The following is a 25,088-nucleotide window of genomic DNA, read 5'->3' on the forward strand; positions in this document are numbered from 1 at the left end:
ACCATGATTGAGGCGTATGATTGAATTTGCTATTGTTTTGTTTCTCGTGGAGCATCGCTGTTGTACAGTGTTGTACGACGAGAGCGCAGTTATGAGATGGATAAGGAAGAATAGTTTTGTACGTATCATCGCAATTTCACCTCACCTTACCCCACGTCTGCCTTTAGTTTGGGAAATGTCTCAAACAAACCTGCCATGCTAAGCCAAGCCGCCCCTTTTTGCCTTGTGATTTTGATAATGGTGATATGACCTCCCTGTTACTTCAACATGCTGCACTTATTAATAAAATGCTCATCTCAGATTCAAATGCAGAGACGACGGTAAGAAATGCGGTGATAGGAAATGATGTCACTGCTAAGAGACAAACCTTGGGAAAATACACCCAGTTTAACAGGTTGAGGCTCAAACTTTTCTGGTGCTTTGACCGTGACACATTTCCAAAAGCCAAATATCTGGTGACTGCCTGTGTGACGAACACGACCCAATGCCATGCGACCATTACCAGAACACTGCCAGATACTGAGCTGAAATGATGCTGATAATGCACATGCACACCTTTTACACAAGCCATTTCCCTTTTCTAAAAGAATGGAAGCCATTGGAAAAGATGTCATTTTTGTGAGAAAACCTGAAATGTTGCTTTACTGTCACCATTAGACTAATGGAGCGTACAAAGCTCAGACTGAATGGATCGCTACCAGCTCGGTGTTTAAAACTGTTTGGCCACATCCCTCCATTAGGTGCTGGTGGAGATTGGTTGGATGTGAATGGGAACGGGGCGCTGTGTCACTGAACCTTGGCCTGATGCTTTAAATCATTCTGATGTACAACTTTTGAAATGTGTGGGTTCCCTACAATTTTATAAGAAATGTTTACTGCACATAATTCAATAGTAAACTTGTATTTTAGTGTGAGCGTAGCCAAGTTCAGAGAGGATCAGATTCTGCGGGGGGATTAAATCCGGCATAGATTGCAAAATGTCTCCAAACTTTATGGGCACTACTTGCAATCCTCATCTATCGATTTGTTCTTTTGTGGAGTGTTAGACAATTTTACATAAACTAATATAGAGAATCAATACCCAAATGTTGCACAATATAAACCCTACCTCTGAGAGTCTTTGCTCAACAAGCCATGATTTTAAACCCATGAACTTTAGATGCAAAACTGGAATGGGGTATAATAAATGCCTCTTGTTTGCAGCTAATGGGCTTTTAATATTAGGACTATTAACGAAAACGAGTTTTGTTAGTCTTTGTAGGACCATATAAAGTGCAATGAGCAAGAAAGAAAAATGTTTATATATATATACAGTATAAAGAAACTATTCATCAACTATTCAGCATCTCATAAACAGGTCTCAGGTAAAGGATTACCTACAAGTGTGCAAACTTTTTAGACCCAACAAACTTCCTAAAGTCCCTTTGACATGACTCGTGTGAAGGCTTTTAAATTTAGAAAGAATCTGTAATTTACGGAGCCCCTAAAGGACATGGAGCAAAAATTAAATAAAGTTTAGTTTCGCATGCGCACGTGAAACTATCTTGTTTAGTATCGCATGCGCATATGAAATTATGGCATGCGCACATAAAACTATATTGGTCAGTACGGTGGGGGGGCACACACGTGAAACTATCACGTGCACATGCAAAATATCACGGTAAGTACCACGGACACGTGCAAAACTATAGTGTTTAGTATCTCGCGCACATGTGAAACTATCGCGGGTGCGCACAGATCAATCGCACTTAGTATTGTGGGTGCACGTGAAACTATTGTGTTTAGTATCACGTTGCGCATGTGAAATTACCGTGTGCGCATGTAAAACTATCGTGGTTAGTACCGTGGGGGTGCACACATGAAACTATTGCGGGCGCATGTAAAACAATCACGTTTAGTATCGCGGATGCGCACGAAACGATCGTGTTTAGTATCGTGTGCACATGTGAAACTATTATGGGCGCACACAAAATGATCGCGCTTAGTATCGTGGGCGCACGTGAAACTATTGTGTTTAGTATCACGTTGCGCATGTGAAATTACCGTGTGCACATGTAAAACTATCGTGGTTAGTACCGTGGGGTGCACACATGAAACTATTGCGGGCGCATGTAAAACAATCACGTTTAGTATCGCGGATGCGCACGAAACGATCGTGTTTAGTATGGTGTGCACATGTGAAACTATTGCGGGCGCACACGAAACGATCGCGCTTAGTATCGTGGGCGCACGTGAAACTATTGTGTTTAGTATCACGTTGCGCATGTGAAATTATCGCATGCGCACGTAAAACTATCGCGGTTAGTACCGCGAGGCGCACACGTGAAACTATCGCGGGCGCACGCAAAACTATCGTGTTAAGTATCACGGACACGCGCAAAACTATTGTGTTTAGTATCGTGTGCACATGTGAAACTACCGCGGGCGCACACAAAACGGTCGCGCTTAGTATCGTGGGCACAAGTGAAACTATTGTGTTTAGTATCACGTCGCGCATGTGAAATTATCGCGTGCGCATGTAAAACTATCGCGGTTAGTACTGCGGGGCGCACACGTGAAACTATCGCGGGCGCACAAAACTATCACGTGCGCATGCGATAGTTTCACGGGAGCACGCAAAACGAAACTTTAAAAAAAATTCTGCACATGAAGGTTACGTGAGCACATGAAACTAAACTTTAGATTTTTTTACTCCAATGTCACCTAAGGGCCTCGGTAGTAATGTACCCCATCAGTCAAAAACCATCATGTAAATGTTTTAACTTATTTTTGTAGACCAAATATTAGGGCTGCATGGTATTATAAAAAATAGCGATAGCGGTATTTCAAACGATATGTCATTTCCCTAGAGAAATGCTATTTTTATTATTTAGATATGTCATTAGCATACTGAAATAACAGGTAATACATATTCTTCTAATGTAATGAAACTTAAGTTAGGCTGAAAAATTTGGTCCACCTTTGCGCCCGCGGTCTAGCCAATAGTATAAAGTATAAGACCTACTTGGCAGGTATTTAGTAAGGACTTTTCTGATTGGTCTAATTTGGACAATCTAAGCATGCAACACACAAGTGATAGACACATAAAATAAATGTAAGTTATCGCACCTGTGTCATATGGATATTGCATATCACGATAGCTAAAATCGCTGATATATCGTGCAGCCCTACCAAATATAATTATGCCAACATATTAATTTCTTTCATTAAAACATGTTTGATTTAAAAGTGTTTTTAAACAAATTACTTTGGAATACTAAATAATAAAGAGAAAGCAGCCAATTAGAGCCCAGAATAAGAGATGGGCTCTTATTTTGAAGAATAATATCACCTGCAAATCTTCAAAAAGGCGACTACACCAAAGATGCTGAAATATAAGATTGTTTGGATTTATTTTAAATTGACTTCAGTCACAACATGATTCCCAAAGCTGCACTATAGTTTTGACTAAAATAGTTTACTAAAATAAGTGACCCTAAACTTTTGAACTGTATTGTATATCAGATTGTCATGATATTCCTTTGACATTATAGATAACTAGATCACACGTTTTGTTTTTTGCTGACTGGATTGTGTTGTATTTATGGCCGATCATGATGTCAGTATGGTGCCCAGGGTTTACCCAAGTTTGAGTCACGTTAAAGGGCCTTTATTGTTTATAGTATTGTGTGAAATCCAGTAGAAATGTTTACTTAGTTACTTTACACCCATGCTAACATGGTGCCTTGAAGTCCTGTTGTCAATAAAATTAAAACAGACAACAGTATCTTTATTTGTTTCACTACTCTGAAACAAATCTTGTGTCCTGTGGAGCTATGAACTAAAACATTATTTTTTTTTTTATACAACTTCAAGCTCTTTAGACGCTCCAAGTTTCGGTTTTGTTATGCAAACTGTGAAATAAGTTTCTAAAGTTTCCATAAAGATAAGCTTTGAATTGAGAATATAACCTGGTGCATTCCTTTAAAGTTAATGAACATGGGGTAAGATTAAGTTTCTTCAGAATTGTATTGAGATCCATTGGATCATATAAAATAGTTTACTCTTCTTTTTCAGTACTAATATTTTCAGATTATATTCATAGATTTTATCCAGCATTAAAGCAATAGTTCACCTAAAAATAACACTTTTGTCATTGTATAGGACATTGTTGTAAACTTGTATAAACAAATTGTTTTGAGATTGTTTAGTGATGTTTTTGTAAATAAATGATGATTGAGTTTTATTTTTGGGTGAACTAGTCCTTTAAGGAGTTGATCTAACACTTTTTTATTGTACATATGATAACATGTAATGGGATGTCAATTACATTGTGCTGTATTTTCTTTCTGATCTTTTTTTACTTTGCATTCCTGTAACATTCAGGTTGTTTTTGGTTGCTTTTTTTGTAAGCACTGCAAATGCGATTGCCTTTTTATCAGGGCATAATGAGTTGCTTTACGCCTTTATATTGTGAATAATGTTTTCTGTGCCGTGTCTGTTGTTGTTTTTTTACTTTCTTTATTATAGTTAAATGCTCCCCAACCCACAGTGTTCGGAGGTAAAGCCGCTAAACATATTCATGATTTTTAAATTTGTTATATAGTCATTAGATTTGTTTTGTTTCTCTGAATATTCATCTTGTTCTCTGTAATGGATAGAAATGGATTTGTTTAGCCTGCAAGCGATGATGTCTTTATGGTTTGTTTCTACTTTGACACATTTAACTGTTGTAGCCGCAAAGAACATCTGTTGATCTCGATGCGAGTTTAAAGCACTTATATTTATCTTTGTTTTAACAGTTTTGTTTTTTTAGAATCTGTTGTGAAGCTACTTTTTTATTCTAACACATTTACGGTTCAGGATACAACATTGGGCATTTACAATGAAAAAAATGCCTTGTTGCACTTAAATTTTTACGTTTGAGGAACTTAATCAGTTTATTTTTAGTGAGGAGTTGCTATAAAATAACAAAAATAAAGTTGAATTATTTGAGGTTATTTTAACTTTATTTGTATAATTTATAGCAGCTCCTGAAAGTTCAAATTAATTGTCATTTTTAAAATAGATTAAACTTAAAGGGGGCATATCATGAAAATCTGACTTTGTTTAAGTGCTATAATTGGGTCCCAAGTGCTTCTGTCAACCTAGAAAATATGAAAAAGATCAACCCAGTAACTTAGTTTTAGTAAAACATTCTGTGCAAGATGTGAAAAACGTGGCCCCCCTGTGATGTCAGAAGGGGATCTTATTATAATAATAATACGACCTCTTAATCCACACTGTCCAACCATGGCACTGCTATTTAGTGCAGAGATCAGCTCATTTGCACACCCAAAAATGCACACCTACAAAGTGATAATTTTATCATCCTATAATAGATTATCTATATGATATTTTGAGTTACAACTTCACATACGTACTCTGTGGACACCAAAGATTTATTTGACACCTCAAAAAAAGTCTGGTGAAATGTCCCTTTTAATAATTTAAGTGCAACAATTAATTTTTACAGTGTATGCATCCAATATTTGAGATATTATAATGAATTTCAAATACAAATCAGGATATTTAATGCTGCCGTTCACCACACACTGAAAAAAGCTGGTGGACACCAGTTGCACATGATTAAAAAAATAATTTAAATAAAACTTAAAGGTTCATTGTGTAACTTTTAGGAGGATCTCTTGAAAGAAATGCAATATAGTCTACATAACTTTATTACCAATGGTGTATACATAATGAAATGTATTGTTTTTATGAACCGTTTTATCTGCATACCACGGGGGTCTCCACACTGTAAAAAATACTTTGCTGCCTTAAAATTTTTTGTTGAATCAACTCAGATTTACAAGTCATTTCAACTTACTATTATTTATCTTGACTAGAGATGAGTTGTTATAACTACAGGTGAGTTGTTATGACTTATAAATTTAAGTTGACTTTTCTCAACTATATTATATAAGTTGTGACAACTAATTTCTGTTGACATGACTCGTAAATCTGAGTTGATTTAACAAAAAATTTTAAGGCAGCAAAGTTTTTTTTACAGTGCATCATGTTTCTACAGTAGCCCTAAACAGAAACCATTTTACAAAGCACGTTTCTTTTCTACGTTGACATGTTTGTCCTATGGCGGATACCATAGGTGTTTTAAAATTGAGGGTGAACAAATGGTTGCAATTCACAATCTCACCACTAAAACCCACTAAAATGTACACAGACCACCTTTTATTTAATCATGTGCAACCAGTGTTTTTTTTTCAGTGCAGAACAAACATTCCCCATTGTGTATTTTGTCCTATAGCATAATGTTGACTTGATTTGAATAGTTTTAGGTTAATAGACGTCTGTAATAATAACTGTTTATAGTTCACAGCATGTCATACAGTATATCCAAATTAACCCATAACATTTTATCCTCCAATAGAAAATACGTTTTTTTCTCTTTTGCCAAGCGTTGACACAAATCAGTCCATTGCATTGTATTTTGAACAGGATGTTTTCTTTCTTTTTAGCAAAGAAATGTATATTGTGAAAAAGGGACAATGAAATGTGTTTTATGGTACAAGATCGACACCAAATGCTTTATTCAATATTTTTGTGCAAATGTATTTTTTCAGACCGTCTCATGCAGCTCAAATGTTTACAAATCTGTGTTATTTGGCGTAGCCTGTACTAATCTGTAGATGTCAGAAGGGAAGGAAGATTTTAATAAAATCCTGTAAACTATGATTTGGTTTGTGTGTCATCAAATAAAGCTGCAAAAAACATTTATGATGATTTTGTGTTAGGAATGTTAGCACGCTGCAGAAACCAGAAATAAAAAGCAGCAGTACAAAGGTCACGAGAAATGCACTGACATGGCACCCTCTCACGTTCAGGTATGCCCACCTCTACACCGAGGTCATGGGCTTTATACCTTAAGTTTACATAATACAAGGACACTTGGAAGGCATTAAAAGTCTTTTTTTATCTGACCACAACATTTTATGCAGATGTTAGTTTCAAGAGAGAAGAAATTGGCAACTAATGTAAGTTGGATGAGAATTTATAGCTACAGCAAACACAAACAAGTGAGAGCTATTAACCGGATTTATTTTCTTGTATTGATCCAAAAAGGTTTCAATCCTTTCTATTCAGTGCTTGCATATGAGAATTCACCGAATTAACTTGTTTTCTAACAATAAGCAAAAACAATTTGCATTTCGATTACATAATTTCTTTTGATTGTATTGCACAGACAAGTTACATTGCATACCTATATTGTGATGATAATATAATAATACAGCATCGTTCATTGCACGGTCCATTTATCAAAAACATTTAAATACAAAAATAAATCTTTTGTTCAAGATCCCTGATTTTTAACACTTTAATACATTGCTCTATACATTGCCATTGATTTAAATGTTCGTCCACAGATATATTTGATCTTTGCTTTAACAACGGGAATGTCAACAGGTCCTTCATCCCTTTATGGCAGTCATATTTTCATCCATCTTCTCTGTGGATGACCTCAGACCTTTATTGCTCTGGATCGATTGATGCTTTCTGCTCCGAGATCTCCCACGAGTTCAGCACTGCACCAGAGCAGGTCTTGATCCCATTTTCCTCAAGACTTTCCTTTGGGGAATTATTATTGGGTAAAACTATGTGGAAAAAACAGCAGAAGTTACATTCTCAAGTGAGGTCTGCATTCTGCAGATAAACTGAAATAAACAGCATCGGTTTTAAATGATAATGAAATCATTTTTTAGATCAAATTAGTTGAATAAGTTATTCCTTTTGTTTTCAAGAATTAGTTTAATCAACATTAGGTAGGTCAATATACATAATATAGATATAAAAGTATGTGGTGCATTGCGGGTAAGCCCACACTTTTTTTTATTGATCTATTGATTTAAACATATGATGAGACTTTTTTAAGATGTAAAATGAGTCTTTAGTGTTCCCAGAATGCGTATGTAACGTTTTAGCTCAAAATACCCACAGATAATTTATTATAGCATGATAAAATCAGTGTTCGAATTGAGAGGGGGGCTAGGGTGGTCCCAGACCTTCTATCAGCATTGAGGGACCCCCATAAAGCAAAAAAAATAAGGGGTCCCCTGGTTTTTATTCAAATTAAAATACTACATGAATTTAAAATTCGCATGCGGGACTGCCACAAAGTGATACTGTCCATTATTTGTCACAATTTTGCAATAAACTGAATTCTGGATTATTTTCACCTCGCTGACGGTAAGAATCTTTAGTTATTATCTTAAGTAATCTTTAGAGTTAGGCGCTAAATTTTCAGGTAAATTCTTCTCAAACGATTACTTCACACTTTTTAAGGGGTAAAAATGGTTAGGGTTTGAGTTAAGGGTAATTTGGAGATTTTTTAATAAAACATTAATCCAAGACTAACAAAAAAATTGTTTTGATCCAGGATCACATCTTTGTGAAATCATGGTGACCCACGGGGAGGGCTTGGCCAGGGGCTTAGCCAGAAGACCCCCATAATCTTTGACATAATTCGAACACTGGTTAAAATTGCCACTTTGTAGATACGAGCAGAAATGTGCCATTTTGGGGTGTGTCCCATTAAATCCAAATGAGCATAAAGCAAACACTGATACCCATAATGTGGGTTTGTTGAAATTGAAACTCAATTGTGCTGTCATTTTTTTTTTCTCTCTCTCTCTCTCTCTCTGGACTAAATGATAGTGCTGTGGTTGGATAGTGCAGATTAAGGGGCGGTACTATCATAATAAGATCCCCCTGTGACATCACAAGGGGAGCCAAATTTCAACGACCTACAGAGAATGGTTTAGCAAAACTAAGTTACTGGGTTGATCTTTTTCACATTTTCTAGGTTGATAGAAGCACTGGAGACCCAATTATAGCTAGGGATGCACCGAATCCAGATTTTTTAGGTTCGGCCGAATCCCGAATCCACCGTTTAAGATTCGGCCGAATCCGAAACCGAATACCGAATCCTACTCGCATCCTTATTCCATTAACACAGTAAAGCACATTAATGAAGTAAACAACGTCCACAGCAGTGTATTTTTCCTTTTATTTAATTTTAACTGTACATTATGCCAGGATGACAAGTTGGAATACTACTTTGACAATTACCATAAGCCTATGCATAATAAAAGCGATGCGTTGCGACACGCTCGTTTTTCCAGTAAGCAAACAGCTCCGCGCTGAAAACTATATTTAACTTTGAGTGAGAAGCTCCGCTCGTCAATGTCACAGACAGTCTTCACACGGCCGTCCAATTACAGTGGAGGAGGGGCGGGACATTACCACAGCAACCAACCGGCTCACAGCTGAAGCATCACTGCGACCAAGCGCTTGGCTGAAAAACAGCTGGCATTTGGCGTCCTCAAGGCGTTTTCAGCCGTGTTTAAAAGTTTTGGTGTGTCCAGCCCCTAAGGCTCACCGAAAGTAAAAGCTCATCTCCACGTCAGCACCCGATGTGTGTAATCAACGGCCGCGTGACGTCGACCAGCGTAGAGCAAGCCTAGGGTTCGGTTCGGTGGAAAAAAAATCTAGGATTCGGCCGAACCCGAACCCCGTCAAAAAGCCCAGTATTCGGCCGAATCCGAATCCGAATCCTGGATTCGGTGCATCCCTAATTATAGCACTTAAACATGGAGAAAGTCAAATTTTCAAGATATGGACTTTGGAGTACTATGTCATGTTTTAAGCATTTTTTTTGTCCAAACATTTCATGTAAAATAATATGCATTGTTATTTTGTAATGTGAATACAGTTAGCCAAGTTAATAGTATGTCTTCGCTCCATGCAACACACACTTAAATCCATTCTGTTGAATTTCACAACACAGAAAAAGCCTACAATTTTTTTAAGGGCGACTTGTGTAAATGCACGATCAACAAACCTTCAGAGAAGCTTTTGTAATTATACTGGACGAAGTACAACAATATGAAGAACATAAACTCCAAGCATCCGAAAATCATTCCAGACAACAGGAAACTGTAGCTGCCGCGATTGTGCATCACCTGAGACAACAAAATGATTTGAAACAACACAATTACAGTGAATTAAAGTCATAATGCGTATATAACGTGCAGACGTACCGATCCGACGAGCACCTGAAGTACCATCTCCCCCATCCCTGCACTGGTTACCAACACCGTGGTGGCACAACCTAAAAAAAATGATGTATATCTTTATTCATCTGTGTTTTCCTCACTGCATGATTTAAACATCTGCAACCAGTCGGTTCATTCACACTCCAAACCTGCAGGTCCTGTTGGGCCGGCTGACATGAATTCATTACAACATTTTTGTAATCTCTCTCCCTTAATAGTCCCCTACAGCTACCGTGTGCACTTAGTAAATAGCCATTTATTTCCCAAAACTTGATACACCCGTGACTCTGAACCTTTGCGTACGTTTTGACACCCATCAAGCCGCACTTGCGAGTTACGTCAAAGGCCGACAATAGAAAGAATAAAGGGCGTGAATGAAAGGTGGGTGGGGTCCTGTTGCTTCTCGCTTAACTTGTGTAAATACTGAATCACTTATCATCAAAGGCATCAGAATGAGACTAAGTAACAATAGCAGAAACAGTATCTTTCTAATACCTTTATATTCCAGGATGTCTTCGGTGAACGCAAGCATGCAGGGGAAAATACTGCTGATGAAAAGGCCGAGACAGCAGGTGCCGATGAAGAGGAACACGGTGCTGTTCGAGATAACTAGCAGCAGGAGAAGCGTGACTATCACACCCACCTAAACAACAACAAAAGAGAAAAGATTTGGCATTTGGATAAGTGATGAATTTAGTATTCCAGGTGTAAAAGGCACTGCTTGGTTACGCCAGATAAATAAATCTGGCAAATTGACAGGATGGAGCAGGATCCACAACAAGGATGTTTGTTCCCGTCTACAGTTTCCCTCGGTGCACTGGCACACCTTTATGCAGAAATCATAAACCGCTTTAGTTTAACAAATATAAATCTGTCCAGAGTCTAAGGAGAGTTTTATCTAAAGCAAGACTTGCAATCGAACAGCGTGACAATTTGCAGCATGACGTGTTCATACGAGATGACTGCTTTGTTTTTCTAGTGAGCACAAAATAATATTCAAGTTAACAAATTGCAATGTTGATCAATGCTTTAGTTATGTGTAGCCAAAATTTTAAAAGTCTGCATCAGATTTGATCTCTTTTGAAGCTCAGTTTAGCTAGAGGACCCCCATAATCTTAATTGCCACTTTGTAGATATGAGCAGAAATGTGCCATTTTGGGATGAGTCCCATTAAATGCAATAATGAGCCAATTTAAAGCAAACACTGATACCCATAATGGTGGATTGTTAAAATTGAAAATTAATTGTGCTGTCAATTTTTTTCCTCTGTCTCTCTCTGAACTAAATTGCAGTGCCGTGGTTGGATAGTGCAGATTAAGGGGCGGTATTATTATAATAAGATCCCCCTGTGACATAACAAGGGGAGCCAAATTTCAACCATCTATTTTTCACATGCCTGCAGATAATGGTTTACCAAAACTAAGTTACTGGGTTGATCTTTTTCACATTTTCTAGGTTGATCGAAGCACAGGACACCCAATTATAGCACTTAAACATGGAAGAAGTCTTAAAGATTTTTAAGATATGACCCCTTAAAGAAGCAGACTTTGGAGTACTATGTCATGTTTTAAGCATTTTTTTGACCAAATATTTCATGTAAAATAATATGCATTGTTTTTTTGTAATATGAATACAGTTAGCTAAGTAAATAGTATGTCTCCGATCCATGCAATCCATGCTCACTAGAAAACGTCCTGCTGCAAATTGTCATGCTGTTCGATTACAAGTCTTGCTTGAGATTTAATAAAGTTAAAATTAATCTGCAAACCTCACACAATGTTTTTTTTGTAAAAAAGCCTTAGCTGGTAGCTGGTTTAAGGTGGCAGTGGCTGCTTTAAAGGAACACGCCCACATTTGGGGATTTTAGGTTATTCACCGTATCCCCCAGAGTTAGATAAGTCCATACATACCTTTTTCATCTCCGTGCGTGCCGTAACTCTGTCTGACGCACCCACCGCTAGCTTAGCTTAGCACAAAGACTGGAAGTGAATGGCTTCAGCTAGCATACTGCTCCCAATAAGTGACAAAATAATGCCAACATTTTCCTATTTATGTGTTGTAATTTGTATAGTCACACCGTGTACAAATAACAAGGTCATATGAGACACAGCCATCTTTTAACCGTATACATTCTGGGAACTATCACTCTGCCAAAGTAGCAGTGCTTCGCCTTCTGAGAATATAGTTCCCTGTATGTATACTCTTAAAAGATGGCTGTGTCTCATATGACCTTGTTATTTGTACACGGTGTGACTATACAAATCACAACACATAAATAGGAAAATGTTCACGTTATTTTGTCACTTATTAGGAGCAGTATGCTAGCTGGAGCCATTTACTTCCATTCTTTGTGCTAAGCACGCACGGAGATGAGAAAGGTATGTATGGACTTATCTAACTCTGGGGGATACGGTGAATAAGCTAAATTCCCAAAATGTGTGCGTGTTCCTTTAAGCTGGTCCTCCCAGCCTGGCAAAGTTGGTCAAGCTGGTGGGTCAGCTGGTCTTCCAACCTGACCAGATAAGTCCAGTTATACCAGCTTAAAAAGTGACCAAAACACAGCTTGACCAGCTTGCTACACCAGCCAATACCAACCTGGGAGACCAGCTAAAACCAGCTCACCAGCTTATGCTGGTCTTAGCTAGATTTTTCAGTAGGGAAATAATAAAAATCTCACTCTGTCATTGGCTGTTAGTAAGAGCTAAAGATCGTACCTGACTGACGGTTAGTAGTCGAAAGGGCTTCCACCGGTAAGACAGCGGTATAGCAGATAGGCGGCCCAAGGTAATGGCAGCCCAGAAGACTGACGTCAAGTAGCCGGCAGTCTTGTGAGGTAGATTCATAGGGGGCGCCACTGCGTAGGTATAGACAAAGCCTGTGTATGAGCCCTGAGGTATGAGATTAAATAAAACATGAATTAATTAAAACGGTAATTAAGCAAATGCTCTTAAATTACAGAGCCGACACGGCTGTGAAGTGCTAATCCTCCTTACCACTATACCGTCAGCGAAGAAGAGCACCAGACCCCCGAGAATATGAATCCCAAAGAAAGACAGTGGAAGTCCGTGCTTGTTGCCAAGGAGACAGCAGCTGAATATGTCTATATGGCCTGTGGAGACAGCAATGAAGAGTTAGAGAAGGAAGATCACAGAAAGTATCCTTTTATGGCTTTTATGTACATCTTACATTTTTGCATTTAACAGAAGCTTTTAACCAAAGCGACTTACAGTTGAGGATTACAGCAAACGATTCATCTGAAGTGATTTGTCATACATGTTTTAACTCATTGTAACTTACTGAGGCTGGCACTAACAAATATTCTGATAATCGATTAATCGGGCGATTGTTCGTGCGATTAATCCGGCGATTGTTTGTCCGATTAATCGATTTTTTGCTTATTATAACTTAATAAAAACCTGAATCAGGGTATTTATGTGTAAAACTGTACTGCAAAAGCTTCATACTGAATTTATCTAATAGAAATCACAGAAAGTATCCTTTAATGGATTACAATAATCGATTAATCCCAAGTCATTAGTCGTACATGTTTTGCTTGCTCTTTACTGGCATACAAGTGCAAGCTTGCAACATCAAATTTAATACCCCATCACCATGTTGATACAGAAACACACAGCACAGAAAGTAGCTATGACAGAATAGCATATCTCCATACTTATGTAGTATGTATACTATGCATACTATTGAAACTGCACGCATAGTATACCTGCATGAGCTACTACTTTTGTCAAAACATACATGGTATCCCACAATGCATCTGATTTGTGACGACTTATTTGACTGGATTAGCAAAAGTTAAGACATTGTGACACAAAATTAGAATCAAAATGCAAAGTAACATTTTGAGTTGGATCAGATGATGTAAATATTTGATTTCAAACACAACCTCAAGTCTTACTTTTGGGATCTTCTTTCTGTTGGCCGCTGTTGTCTAACTGTCCTGTTGTCCCCCATGTTTTCATCACCAGCACGTCTCCATCTAACAGGCGACGACTGGGGTTCCAACCGCACGCGAACGCCCGCTCACGGTACATGAGGATTAATATTGCGATGGGTACAGGGAGCTAAACACAAAGATGATAGCAAGTTATGTATAGAGACATTAGCTGGATAAACCCATAACCAGTAACAGTCTATGTGAGTTTAACAGTGGATTCATTGTTTTGATTCATTTTTAATGATACAAGTGAATCATTCTGGTTGAGCTTCGGGTGACATAGACATTAACATAAACAGCATCTGATCTATATTTGAGTGTTTACCTTTTTAACTGTTGACACAACTGTCTGAATTATTCTATTTCCCAAGGCTACTAATAATTTATACTTCAGTTTACAACATTTTACAAATTACTTGCACAGAAATTTTGTCTAAAAACTTGGCTGTGCAAGTCATTTTAACTTACTAAGGCTTGCACTAACAAATATGCTGATAATCGATTAATCGGACGATTATTTGTCTGATTGACCAATTAATCGCATAGTAAGTTTCTACAATTTTTATTTATTTATTTTTCCTTGTAATAACTAAATAAAACCCTAAATCAGGCTATTTATGTGTAAAACTGTATTCACTAACAAATATTCTGATAATCGATTAATCGGATGATTATTTGTCTGATTAACCGATTAATCAGATAATAAGCTTACGAGTTTTTATTTATTATAACTAAATAAAACCCTAAATCAAGGTATTTATGTGTAAAACTGTACTCACTAACAAATATTCTGATAATCGATTAATCAGACTATTATTTGTCTTATTAACCGATTAATCGGATAATAAGCTTTACGGTTTTTTATTATAACTAAATAAAACCCTAAATCAGGGTATTTATCTGTAAAACTGTACTCACTTATACATATTCTGATAATCAGTTAATCGGATGATACTTTTTCTGATTAAACGATTAATCTGATAATAAGCTTTTATTGTTTTTTTCCCTTATTATAACTAAATGAAACCCTAAATCAGGGTATTTATGTGTAAAACTGTACTCACTAACAAGTATTCCGATAATCGATTAAACTGATGATTATTTGTCTGATTAATCGGATAATAGGCTTTAAGATTTTTTCTTTTTTATAACAAAATAAAAGTTTGTTCATGTTTTAACAGTAAAATTTCTTAAAATATCCAATAAGCTAAAAAACAAAAGAAGTACTAAGTTTTACTAAACTTTTACAATGATGTACAGACCATTTAATTGATAATGACATTTGCTGAAAACAATTTTCCTAACTGATTATTATTGACTTTATCGATTAGTTGTTGCAGACCTACAGCTTATTTTTAATTTGAAAACTGATAAAACAATTTTTTTCAAATTACTTCTTAATCAATATGTATGGCCAAATTTTGTTTCAAAATATAATTATGCAGTATCACAAATATCACCATGATCTTGTAATTGATTTGATAGATTTAACATTTAATAGATTTGACATTTATGTTGTTAGTTTGTATCCAGGCAAAGCAGATACAGCTTTTTAGACACAACTTTGAATGAATATGCAAAAGAATGTTGGATGAAGGGCAGTTGCCAAGGAGACAATCTTGTATTCAAATACCCTCCTAGCCATCCCTTCATCTGACATCAGGGCTGACCGAACATTTAGTATGCACACTACTTTGATGTCATGATGCTGAAGTCTATCAGCCAGTCTTTTAATTGCATGTCACTGTCAATAATGCCTCTCAATACAAAATCAAATCCCAGTTTACAGACTAATATCTCTTACATTAGTGAGAGCCATGATCCAGAATGCATAGGAAACATTGGTCACGACTTCACCGTTGGTGTGCAGGTGCACGTCAGACATGTTGTGCACGTGTCTGCCTGCGAGCTTGTTCCTCAGATCTCTTATTGATGTTGTATTGATGCTGCTGTTTCCGATCACACAGTTGGTTTCAGATAGGAAAGGGTCGGCAATCAGGGGACTCACCAAAGCCCCGAGACCTACAAAGAAGTGAAGAGCCTGGGAAAGATCAGAGAGAACAAAGAATTTTACCAAGGGCAATACAGTTAAAAGTTTTAATAGTAGGATAGTTATACAATAGAGGGTTGATTCTCATGAAATCCTGGTTTCATGATAAAAACAATTGCATCTACAAATTTCCTTTGGATTCTTCAAAAATGCAATGTGGGTTTTAGCGACATCTAGGGGTGAGATTGCGAATTGCAATCATCCTTAATTTCAAAACGCAACACAGCATTCAATATTTTTCCTATTTAAAACTTGATTCTTTTGTAGTTACATTGTGTACGAACACCAAAGGAAAATTAAAAGTTGCAATTTTCTAGGCAGATATGGCTAGGAACTATACTCTCATTCTGGCGTAATAATCAAGGACTTTGCTGCCGTAACATGGCTATACTCCCATTCTTGCGTTATAATCAAGGACTTTTCTGCCTTAACATGGCTGCAGGAGGCAAAATGATATGACATAGTGCACGAAAATAGTCCCCTGCTATTGAATGATACTAAGGGGACTATTTTTGGCTGCTGTGTAATATCATTGGGCCTCCTACAGCCATGTTACGGCAGCAAAGTCCTTGATTATTACGCCAGAGAGTATAGTTCCTAGACATATCTTTAAAGAGAAATTCCCAACTTTCTATTTTCTGTCGGTCTAATGCTATGTACACACCAAACGTGTAGCATTGCGTTGCTCGCTCTAGATTACTTGCGGGATTTAACTTTGTGTCATGCAAATTTTTTGCTTGAGTTGGATATTTTCAACTTGGGTGAAAACAAGTTTGTGGTAAATATAGCGCATGTTTTCGCAGCAATCGCGCTGCCCAATTGATCGCATCTTTGCATTGACTTTGTATGTAATCTACTTGCGCAAATCGTTGAACTCGCATCTGGTGTGAACCCACAGTTATAAAATAGAAATGGTTGTGCCACAGAAGAAGCAGCTATTGTAAAGTAAAGCGATAAACCACGGGATATATTATGGGAATGTTAACATTATTTCACATTGCATCCGAAACCCCCTGACCATGGTAAAACTACATTTATATACAGTATAACCACTGTGTTAAATAGAATATCACTTTAAATTGTATTAAATATCAGTTTCAAAGGTACACGCTTCTGCTCATGTGGCATTCCTGAAATAGATGCTTTAGATATCTGACAGTCTTTCATTTATACAATGTATACTTCTGTCTTTTGTGCATTGCATAAACAGATTTTTTTGAAATGATACGATTGAACTGGTTCTGTGCACACCCAACCTCTTTTAAAAATGTCCTGTATGCATCTCTTGGGAATTGAACATACGGTCTTATTCTCAAAACAAGACAAATCACATTTTAGCATAAATACTCAGGCACTTATGACTCAGTTAGACTGATCTCAATCCAAAATGCATAAGAAACATTGGGCACAACTTTGCAGGTGCAAACATTGGGATGGTTTCCCAGACTTGGATTAGGTTAAGCCAGGGTAGGCCTTAGGTAAATAGGATATTTAAGTCATTTTTAAAAGCATAATTTATGAATAAACACTACTGGTGACACAACACTCACACCAATATATTTTAAGATATGTCGGAGCAAATTGTTTACATTTAAATTTTCTAGGACTAGGCTAAAGCCCTGTCTGGGAAACTGTCACATTATACTTAAAGGGACAGTTTACCAAAAAATTTAAAGTCTGTCATTTTCTTACCCTCACATTGTTTCAAAACTGTATTCAATGTATTGAACACAAATGAAGATGTTTTGGAGAATGTTTGTAAACAAACAGATCTGGGGCACCATTCACTTCCATAGTATGATTTCTCTTACTGTGAAAGTCAATGGTGCCCCAGAGTAACTTTGTTACAAACATTCGTCAAATATCTTTCGCTGTATTCAGCAGAACAAAATCATTTTTAAAAGTTGAGGGTGAGTACAGTACATGATGAAAGACTTTTAATTTTTTCTTTCTTTAAAATGAGAATGCGTACAAAACACATAATACAACAACATCAGCTTATGTTAACCTGATCTGGTCTATGTGTTTTGCATAAACAATGTCTTTTAGAAATGACACGGTAGAACGGGTTCTGTGCACACCCAACTCTTTGAAGAAAAGTATCTCAGGGGAATTGAATATACACTGTAAAAAAATTCCGTAGAAATTGCAGCTGAGTTGCCGGTAATTTACCGTAGATTTACATTTATGTTTTTTTCTGGCAACATTTTGTTCAAAGTTAAATGAAAATTAAACATTTACAAGTCTTTATCTTTACAGAGTAAAACTAAAAAACAGCATCAAGCAAAACATTCTGGGAAACAAAATCTGGACCAAAAAACAGAAAAAGGTTGATGATGATTTCTGGTTCCCAGAATGCTTTGCATGAGGCTGTTATTGTATAGTTTTATTCTGTAAAGATAAAGACTTGTTAATATTTTAAATTTATTTAACTTTGAACAAACTCTTGCCAGTAAATAACATAAATGTAAATCTACGGTAAATTACCGGCAACCCAGCTGCAATAACATTGAAATTTCTACGGAATTTTTTTACAGTGTAGCTCAAAATGAAAGTGCAGTGTGGGCATTAAAGGGATAGTTCACCTAGAAATGAAAATTCTGTCATCATTTACTCACCCTTAAATTGTTACAAACTACATTTCTCTGTTCTGCTGAACACAAAAAAGATATTTATAATCAAGCTGGAAGCAGGAGCACCCTTGACTTTCATAGTATGATAAAAAGTCAATGGTGCTCCAAACTGTTTTAGTTACAAAATATCTTCCTTTGGGTTTAGCAGAACAACAAAATTTTTTCAGGTTTGTAACAAAGCAAATTAATAAATGATGACAGTATTTGATGACTATACTACATCCTTAAAAATAAGAGTTAGGGGGTGTGTACACCAAAGCATTTATGCCTGCGGCCGCCATATGTCTTCACTGTTTCCAATGGAAGTGCCACGCTTTTAAAAAATGCCAGCCGCTGGTGGGGTTTTTCTGTGCTGGTGCTCAGCGTTTTTTCCACAGTCAGCGCAGAGCGCCCAGAGTTGAAAAATGTTTAACTTTGGGCAAAACGCACAGTTGTCAATGTCACTTTTCACTCGACCGTCCAATCACAGTGGGGAAGGGGTGGGACAAATACCACAACAACCAATCGGTGCATTGTACAACGACGGATAAACAGAACAGAAGTATCATAGCAACCAAACGCCCAGCTGAAAAAAACTCTGGGAACCACCCATAGTTGGCATCCGTCTGGTGTTTAAATGCTTCGGTGTACACGCCCACTTAAACTCAAATAAACACTACAATCTCATCTACAGCCAGTATGTTGTATAGGGCTACACAATATTGCAGAAAATGTGACATGTATGATAACATTTCAAAATGCATTTCATTTTTCTTTTATTTTCTGGAATTGATTTGATGGTCCCTGAAATGGCGCGAGGCGTTATAAAGGTGGTGGCGCAACATTTTTTTATAATTATGAAACCATGAACTTAATATTTAGGACTAAATGAGGATAGTTTGTGCCCACCTGCAGGAAAACTGTGGAGTCTTTTTGGTAGATCTTGACCAGTTGTAGGTTAGATATGGTGTCAATGACACCCATGGCAAGACCAGACACTGCCAGAGCAAACGCCAACATGAGTAAATGATGGCATAATGGGATGATTGCAAACACCACAGAGATGATGAAAGTGGACACTGCCAATGCAGACAAAGAATGCACATACCTTAAAGAAGAGAAACAAGACATCATGATTTCAATTATTTACTTAACTGCATTAAAATATTGTAAAATAAAAACTAAAGGAATAAGCTGTAAGTACTGTTAATTTCTTTAAGGGTAAAATTCTTCATGGTTTTACATTTAAAAAAACAGGGCTTAACATCAAGGACAAAGACTTTTATTTTGCAAACGATTAGGGGCAATTAATCATTTTGTATATCTAGTTCCCTGATATACCTAAAATGATTAACTCTGATGAGAGTATTGTGAAATTTCTGAATTAAAGTTTCTATTAAAAATTGCCAATTATCTTAACAAATGATGAATAAAGCATATTTGTATACAATTACACCATCTAAAGGATTATTAGGAACACCATACTAATACTGTGTTTGACCCCCTTTCGCCTTCAGAACTGCCTTAATTCTATGTGGCATTGATTCAACAAGGTGCTGAAAGCATTCTTTAGAAATGTTGGCCCATATTGATAGGATAGCATCTTGCAGTTGATGGAGATTTGAGGGATGCACATCCAGGGCACGAAGCTCCCGTTCCACCACATCCCAAAGATGCTCTATTGGGTTGAGATCTGGTGAATGTGGGGACCATTTTAGTACAGTGAACTCATTGTCATGTTCAAGAAACCAATTTGAAATGATTCAAGCTTTGTGACATGGTGCATTATCCTGCTGGAAGTAGCCATCAGAGGATGGGTACATGGTGGTCATAAAGGGATGGACATGGTCAGAAACAATGCTCAGGTAGGCCGTGGCATTTAAACAATGCCCAATTGGCACTAAGGGGCCTAAAGTGTGCCAGGAAAAAATCCCCCACACCATTACACCACCACCACCAGCCTGCACAGTGGTAACAAGGCATGATGGATCCATGTTCCCATTCTGTTTACGCCAAATTCTGACTCTACCATCTGAATGTCTCAACAGAAATCGAGACGTATCAGACCAGGCAACAACGGTCCAATTTTGGTGAGCTCATGCAAATTGTAACCTCTTTTTCCTATTTGTAGTGAAGATGAGTGGTACCCGGTGGGGTCTTCTGCTGTTGTAGCCCATCCGCCTCAGGGTTGTGCGTATTGTGGCTTCACAAATGCTTTGCTGCATACCTCCGTTGAAACGAGTGGTTATTTCAGTCAAAGTTGCTCTTCTATCAGCTTGAATCAGTCGGCTCATTCTCCTCTGACCCCTAGCATCAACAAGACATTTTCGCCCACAGCATTGCCGCATACTGGATGTTTTTCACTTTTCACACCATTCTTTGTAAACCCTAGAAATGGTTTTCCATGAAAATCCCAGTAACTGAGCAGATGGTGAAATACTCAGACCGGCTTGTCTAGCACCAACAACCATGCCACGCTCAAAATAGCTTAAATCACCTTTCTTTCCCATTCCGACATTCAGTTTGGAGTTCAGGAGATTGTCTTGAAGCAACTGCATTGAAGCAACTGCCATGTGATTGGTTGATTAGATAATTGCGCTAATGAGAAATTGAACAGGTGTTCCTAATAATCCTTTAGGTGAGTGTATATTTGACTTTTGAATTATTATTTAAAATATGTGACACTGAAATAGTTTTTTGGTGGTCCAGTGAACATTTTGTGAAAACCTGAACCACTGGTCCGACTGACCGGGCCACTATAAAAAATTCTTTGCATTGAGCCCTGAAGAAGGGTTACATGCATGCTTAACCCTTAAATATTTCTGTGTGATATCTGTTACTGACTTAATTTTCACCTTGGCCCGAAAACTATTTTTGTATAGATACCTTATCATCAAGTATCTGTGCTTTAGCTTCATGACAGCAGATGTTTAACTCTGTCCATACCAGGTTTCCTGGTCTTGACACATTCACAGACCAAACACAACATAATCTTGTTTAAATATATTCAGGGCTGTAGGTAATAAAGGCTGATAAAGATCCTACAGGACAACCGGACACAAATGTACAGTGTGTTGGTATTCAAAATTCTCAGTTTTCTCATTGCATATAAAACTTTTAAACCAATTAAAGGACACCTAAATGTCAAATATTTAAAGGAATAAAAGAGTAAGAGCCGAGGGGGGATTTGGTTTGTTTGATTTAGTTGAAACCTTGCAGACTGTTAGTGTGAACAAAGTGACACCTACTGTAACTATATAGGACACTGATGTTATCAGCAGACCTAAACACTGACATTTCCCTCTAAATAAACAATTTTCAGTTCCTTATTCAACATAAATTTAGGACACCAGAAATAACTGTGATGGTGATAAGTGAACTGCGTCCTGTGAAGAGCAGTTTTGCAAATAAGAAGAATTTGTTTAACTTGATTATCATATCTTTGTCTGCCATGTACTGTAAATGAACAGCTTGTGTGTGTTTTAATGGCTTGAGTCCCAGATTAACCGAATAACCTGAATGAAACAGTATGACTTCAATAAGCACATGACCACAACAGAAGATTTTCGACACAAACAGAAACCATGAATGGGTCCTTTGGTGAGTCTCCACACTCTCCAAAGTGATCATTCAGTGTTGTTTGTGGAAAAATGTTACAGACTATAAAAGTAATGAAGAAATGCATTTTAGGGCTATGGGTTACCCCTAATGTTTGAATAAAAGATTTTTAGAGAACTAAAAATGGTTTGTCTATGGCGATGCTGCAAAGCACCTTTACTATAAACGTTCCTCAAACATTCGTTTTTGGTTTCCAGAATGTTATTTTCCAAGTTTGTTTTTGGTTAACCAGGAAAGTTTTCTTTACAAAATGTTTAGGTTAGTTTACTGTTCCCCTAACGTTATTTTCCAAAAAATAACCATAAGCGCACATTTTGTATAAGTTATTTATAGGTTATTTAAAAATAACCACCCTGCAACGTCAGGGGAAAGTTATTTTATGGTTGCAAAAATAAAACCTAAAAAAAATCCTAGAATGTTATTATTTGGTTCCCAAAAAATAACCAAAAACTAACATTAGGGAAACGTTCTGTGTTTGCTTTCATATTCATATTTGGTAATGATGTCTTTAGATGCATTAACAATAACTTTTATGAACTCTATGCTACATGAAATACATCTGATATAAACTTTTCTGCATTTAGATGAGTCAACAACTTGATTTACTTTCATTTCATTGAATAAATGTGATAAGTGGAATTACTTTTTATTTATTTACTAAAAGTTTTGGTTGCAGTGAGATAAAGAAACTTTGTCCACTTTTATCACTATAAACCAAACAGATCTCTTTTTTCATCAATGTAATGATATTAAACATTTTAATACATTCACTGAAGGACATTTAACACTACAACTGACATAAACCTAACATTGTCTAGTATTATCTAGTATTTTATCTACCTGTTTTTAAACATTAACTTTCCTACAGCATAAGAATCAACTATAAATTACAGAATTTAACACCCACGATTTTAAAAATAAGACTGAAGCTTCACTTTCAATAAATTTGTTAGTAAACATAATAATATCATGTTTAAAGATAACAGGTTTTGAGGAAGTAACAAAATGAGCTTTTTATGTAAAACAGCAACTGTGGATGTATAGGTGTTTAGCCTATGTAGCTGTATGACTTCATACTCACGTTTTACTGAAAAATCCTCCAATGGTGCTTCCAATAAAGAGGAAAAACTGTTGGGAGAAGAAGACCAGAGTGATCTCCTGTAATGTGGACTGTGTCTGACATCTCAGGTCCAGTATGGTCGGACCCAGAAAAGCGACACAAAGTCCAAAACTAAAGAAGACACTCCAATATGTTAAAGTATGCTGCCAGTTATCGCGAAATAAAGCGCAGATCCGTTCATTGAACAAATGCTTCATGCTGGAGAAATGACGTGCATAAGTTTCTTCAACATTACACAGTAGCCTAACTTTCATCCGAGGCGTGAGAAAACAAACATCTGATTGGAGACGCGTGTGTTTTGCTTCTTCTTTAATAGTTTTAAGGCGGTTGGCAAACCAGTTTAAAGGCGCGACACGCATGTGTAATGACGTTTGTCCGATTTATTGAATCATTCATTTGAATCGATTCTTTTTAATGATTCATCGAAACGATTTGCAAAGCGTCTGTGAATCTCTCAGTAAGCAATTCTGCTCTTAAAGTTTGGAAATTGTTTACGAGATGTTGTAAAAAAACTAATTACAAGCAAATTTAACACAATTTAAAAGCTGGACGTATGTAAAAAAAGGAATGATATTATATCCATCTGTCCAGGTTATTTCCCATATAGAGATGGATAAGTTAGCCCCAGCCCCGCCTGAGTGTCCAAAACAGTTAAAACAATATACATTTATAATATAATATAATACAATATATAAACATTACATTATGTTGTTATGTTAAGTTTATTTATAAAAAACAATAAAGAAAGAAAGAAGGAAAGAAAAGAGAAGGGAGAAAAAAATGACAAAAAATTAGTACATTTAAAACATAACATGTTTCAGAGCTTTTTTGTTTTTACTTTTTTAACGTAAGCCAACCTTGCTGTGACGTCACTCCTGGGCTCCGCCCCTCCGGCCGGTGACCTCACTGACCTGCTGATGCTGATGGCTTGTATGAAACCTGAGGTGTGCTCAAGAATGTGAATTAAATTTGTAAGTGAAGCTTTTATGTATATTTAGGTCGTGACTCAACAAAGTCCCGATTTCCCCACGACAGTGTGGTACATTTATTGCGACAATATCCGAATCAGAATCATTCCAACAGCATCGTGAATTACAGGTTCCCTGGTCGCATACATCATTATGAGAAAGCAGGCGTAAACAAGCAGTTTTAACGAGTTTTTAAACACGTTAAACGATGCGTGAACAATGATAGAAACACCGTAGAGTTGTTGCTCGAACGAACCACAACTCTATTCGCTTAAATGATTCAGTGGGAGACAGGTGCACAAGTGTGTTTCCAGCGCCTCGATTCTCATTTCCAATGCATTACAACGAAAATACACTACAATGTAAAAAAAAAAACACGCAGGTTTCTGGGGTGACATTCATATTTAAACTTTTTACCTAAAAGTATATATTTGGAGGTCGGATTAGTTCAGTATTCTTTGCTATAGACGTGTTAACAATGCTTACACACACACGTTTGTTTGACTGTGAAATCAGATGAACAAATGAGGCAACAAAGTTTAAGTTGACTTTGTTCAATGTACTAATATAACAAACAGCTCTATGAAAGATGACAGGACTGTTGTTTCAGTTTTAAAAAAGTTAGTTGTTCCCAAAGAACTTTAACTCTTTGCAACTTGTGGATTTTCATAATT

General features: G+C 36.8%; 1 protein-coding gene across 1 annotated transcript; it reads right to left on the reverse strand.

Annotated features, from left to right (window-relative positions):
• Positions 1-6,933: 6,933 nt before the first annotated feature.
• On the reverse strand, positions 6,934-23,782 carry mfsd4aa (major facilitator superfamily domain containing 4Aa). Its single transcript, XM_065259186.2, has 10 exons — positions 23,408-23,782; positions 19,618-19,816; positions 15,851-16,087; positions 14,008-14,173; positions 13,085-13,200; positions 12,806-12,979; positions 10,587-10,734; positions 10,077-10,147; positions 9,878-9,998; positions 6,934-7,631 (listed from the first exon to the last, which is right to left on the reverse strand). Exons 1-10 carry the CDS (start codon positions 23,698-23,700, stop codon positions 7,507-7,509), a joined length of 1,650 nt encoding a protein of 549 aa, XP_065115258.1. The 5' UTR covers positions 23,701-23,782; the 3' UTR covers positions 6,934-7,506.
• Positions 23,783-25,088: the final 1,306 nt, after the last annotated feature.

The sequence above is a fragment of the Paramisgurnus dabryanus genome, chromosome 14 (assembly GCF_030506205.2).
Source record: "Paramisgurnus dabryanus chromosome 14, PD_genome_1.1, whole genome shotgun sequence".
Taxonomy (NCBI): Eukaryota; Metazoa; Chordata; class Actinopteri; order Cypriniformes; family Cobitidae; genus Paramisgurnus; species Paramisgurnus dabryanus.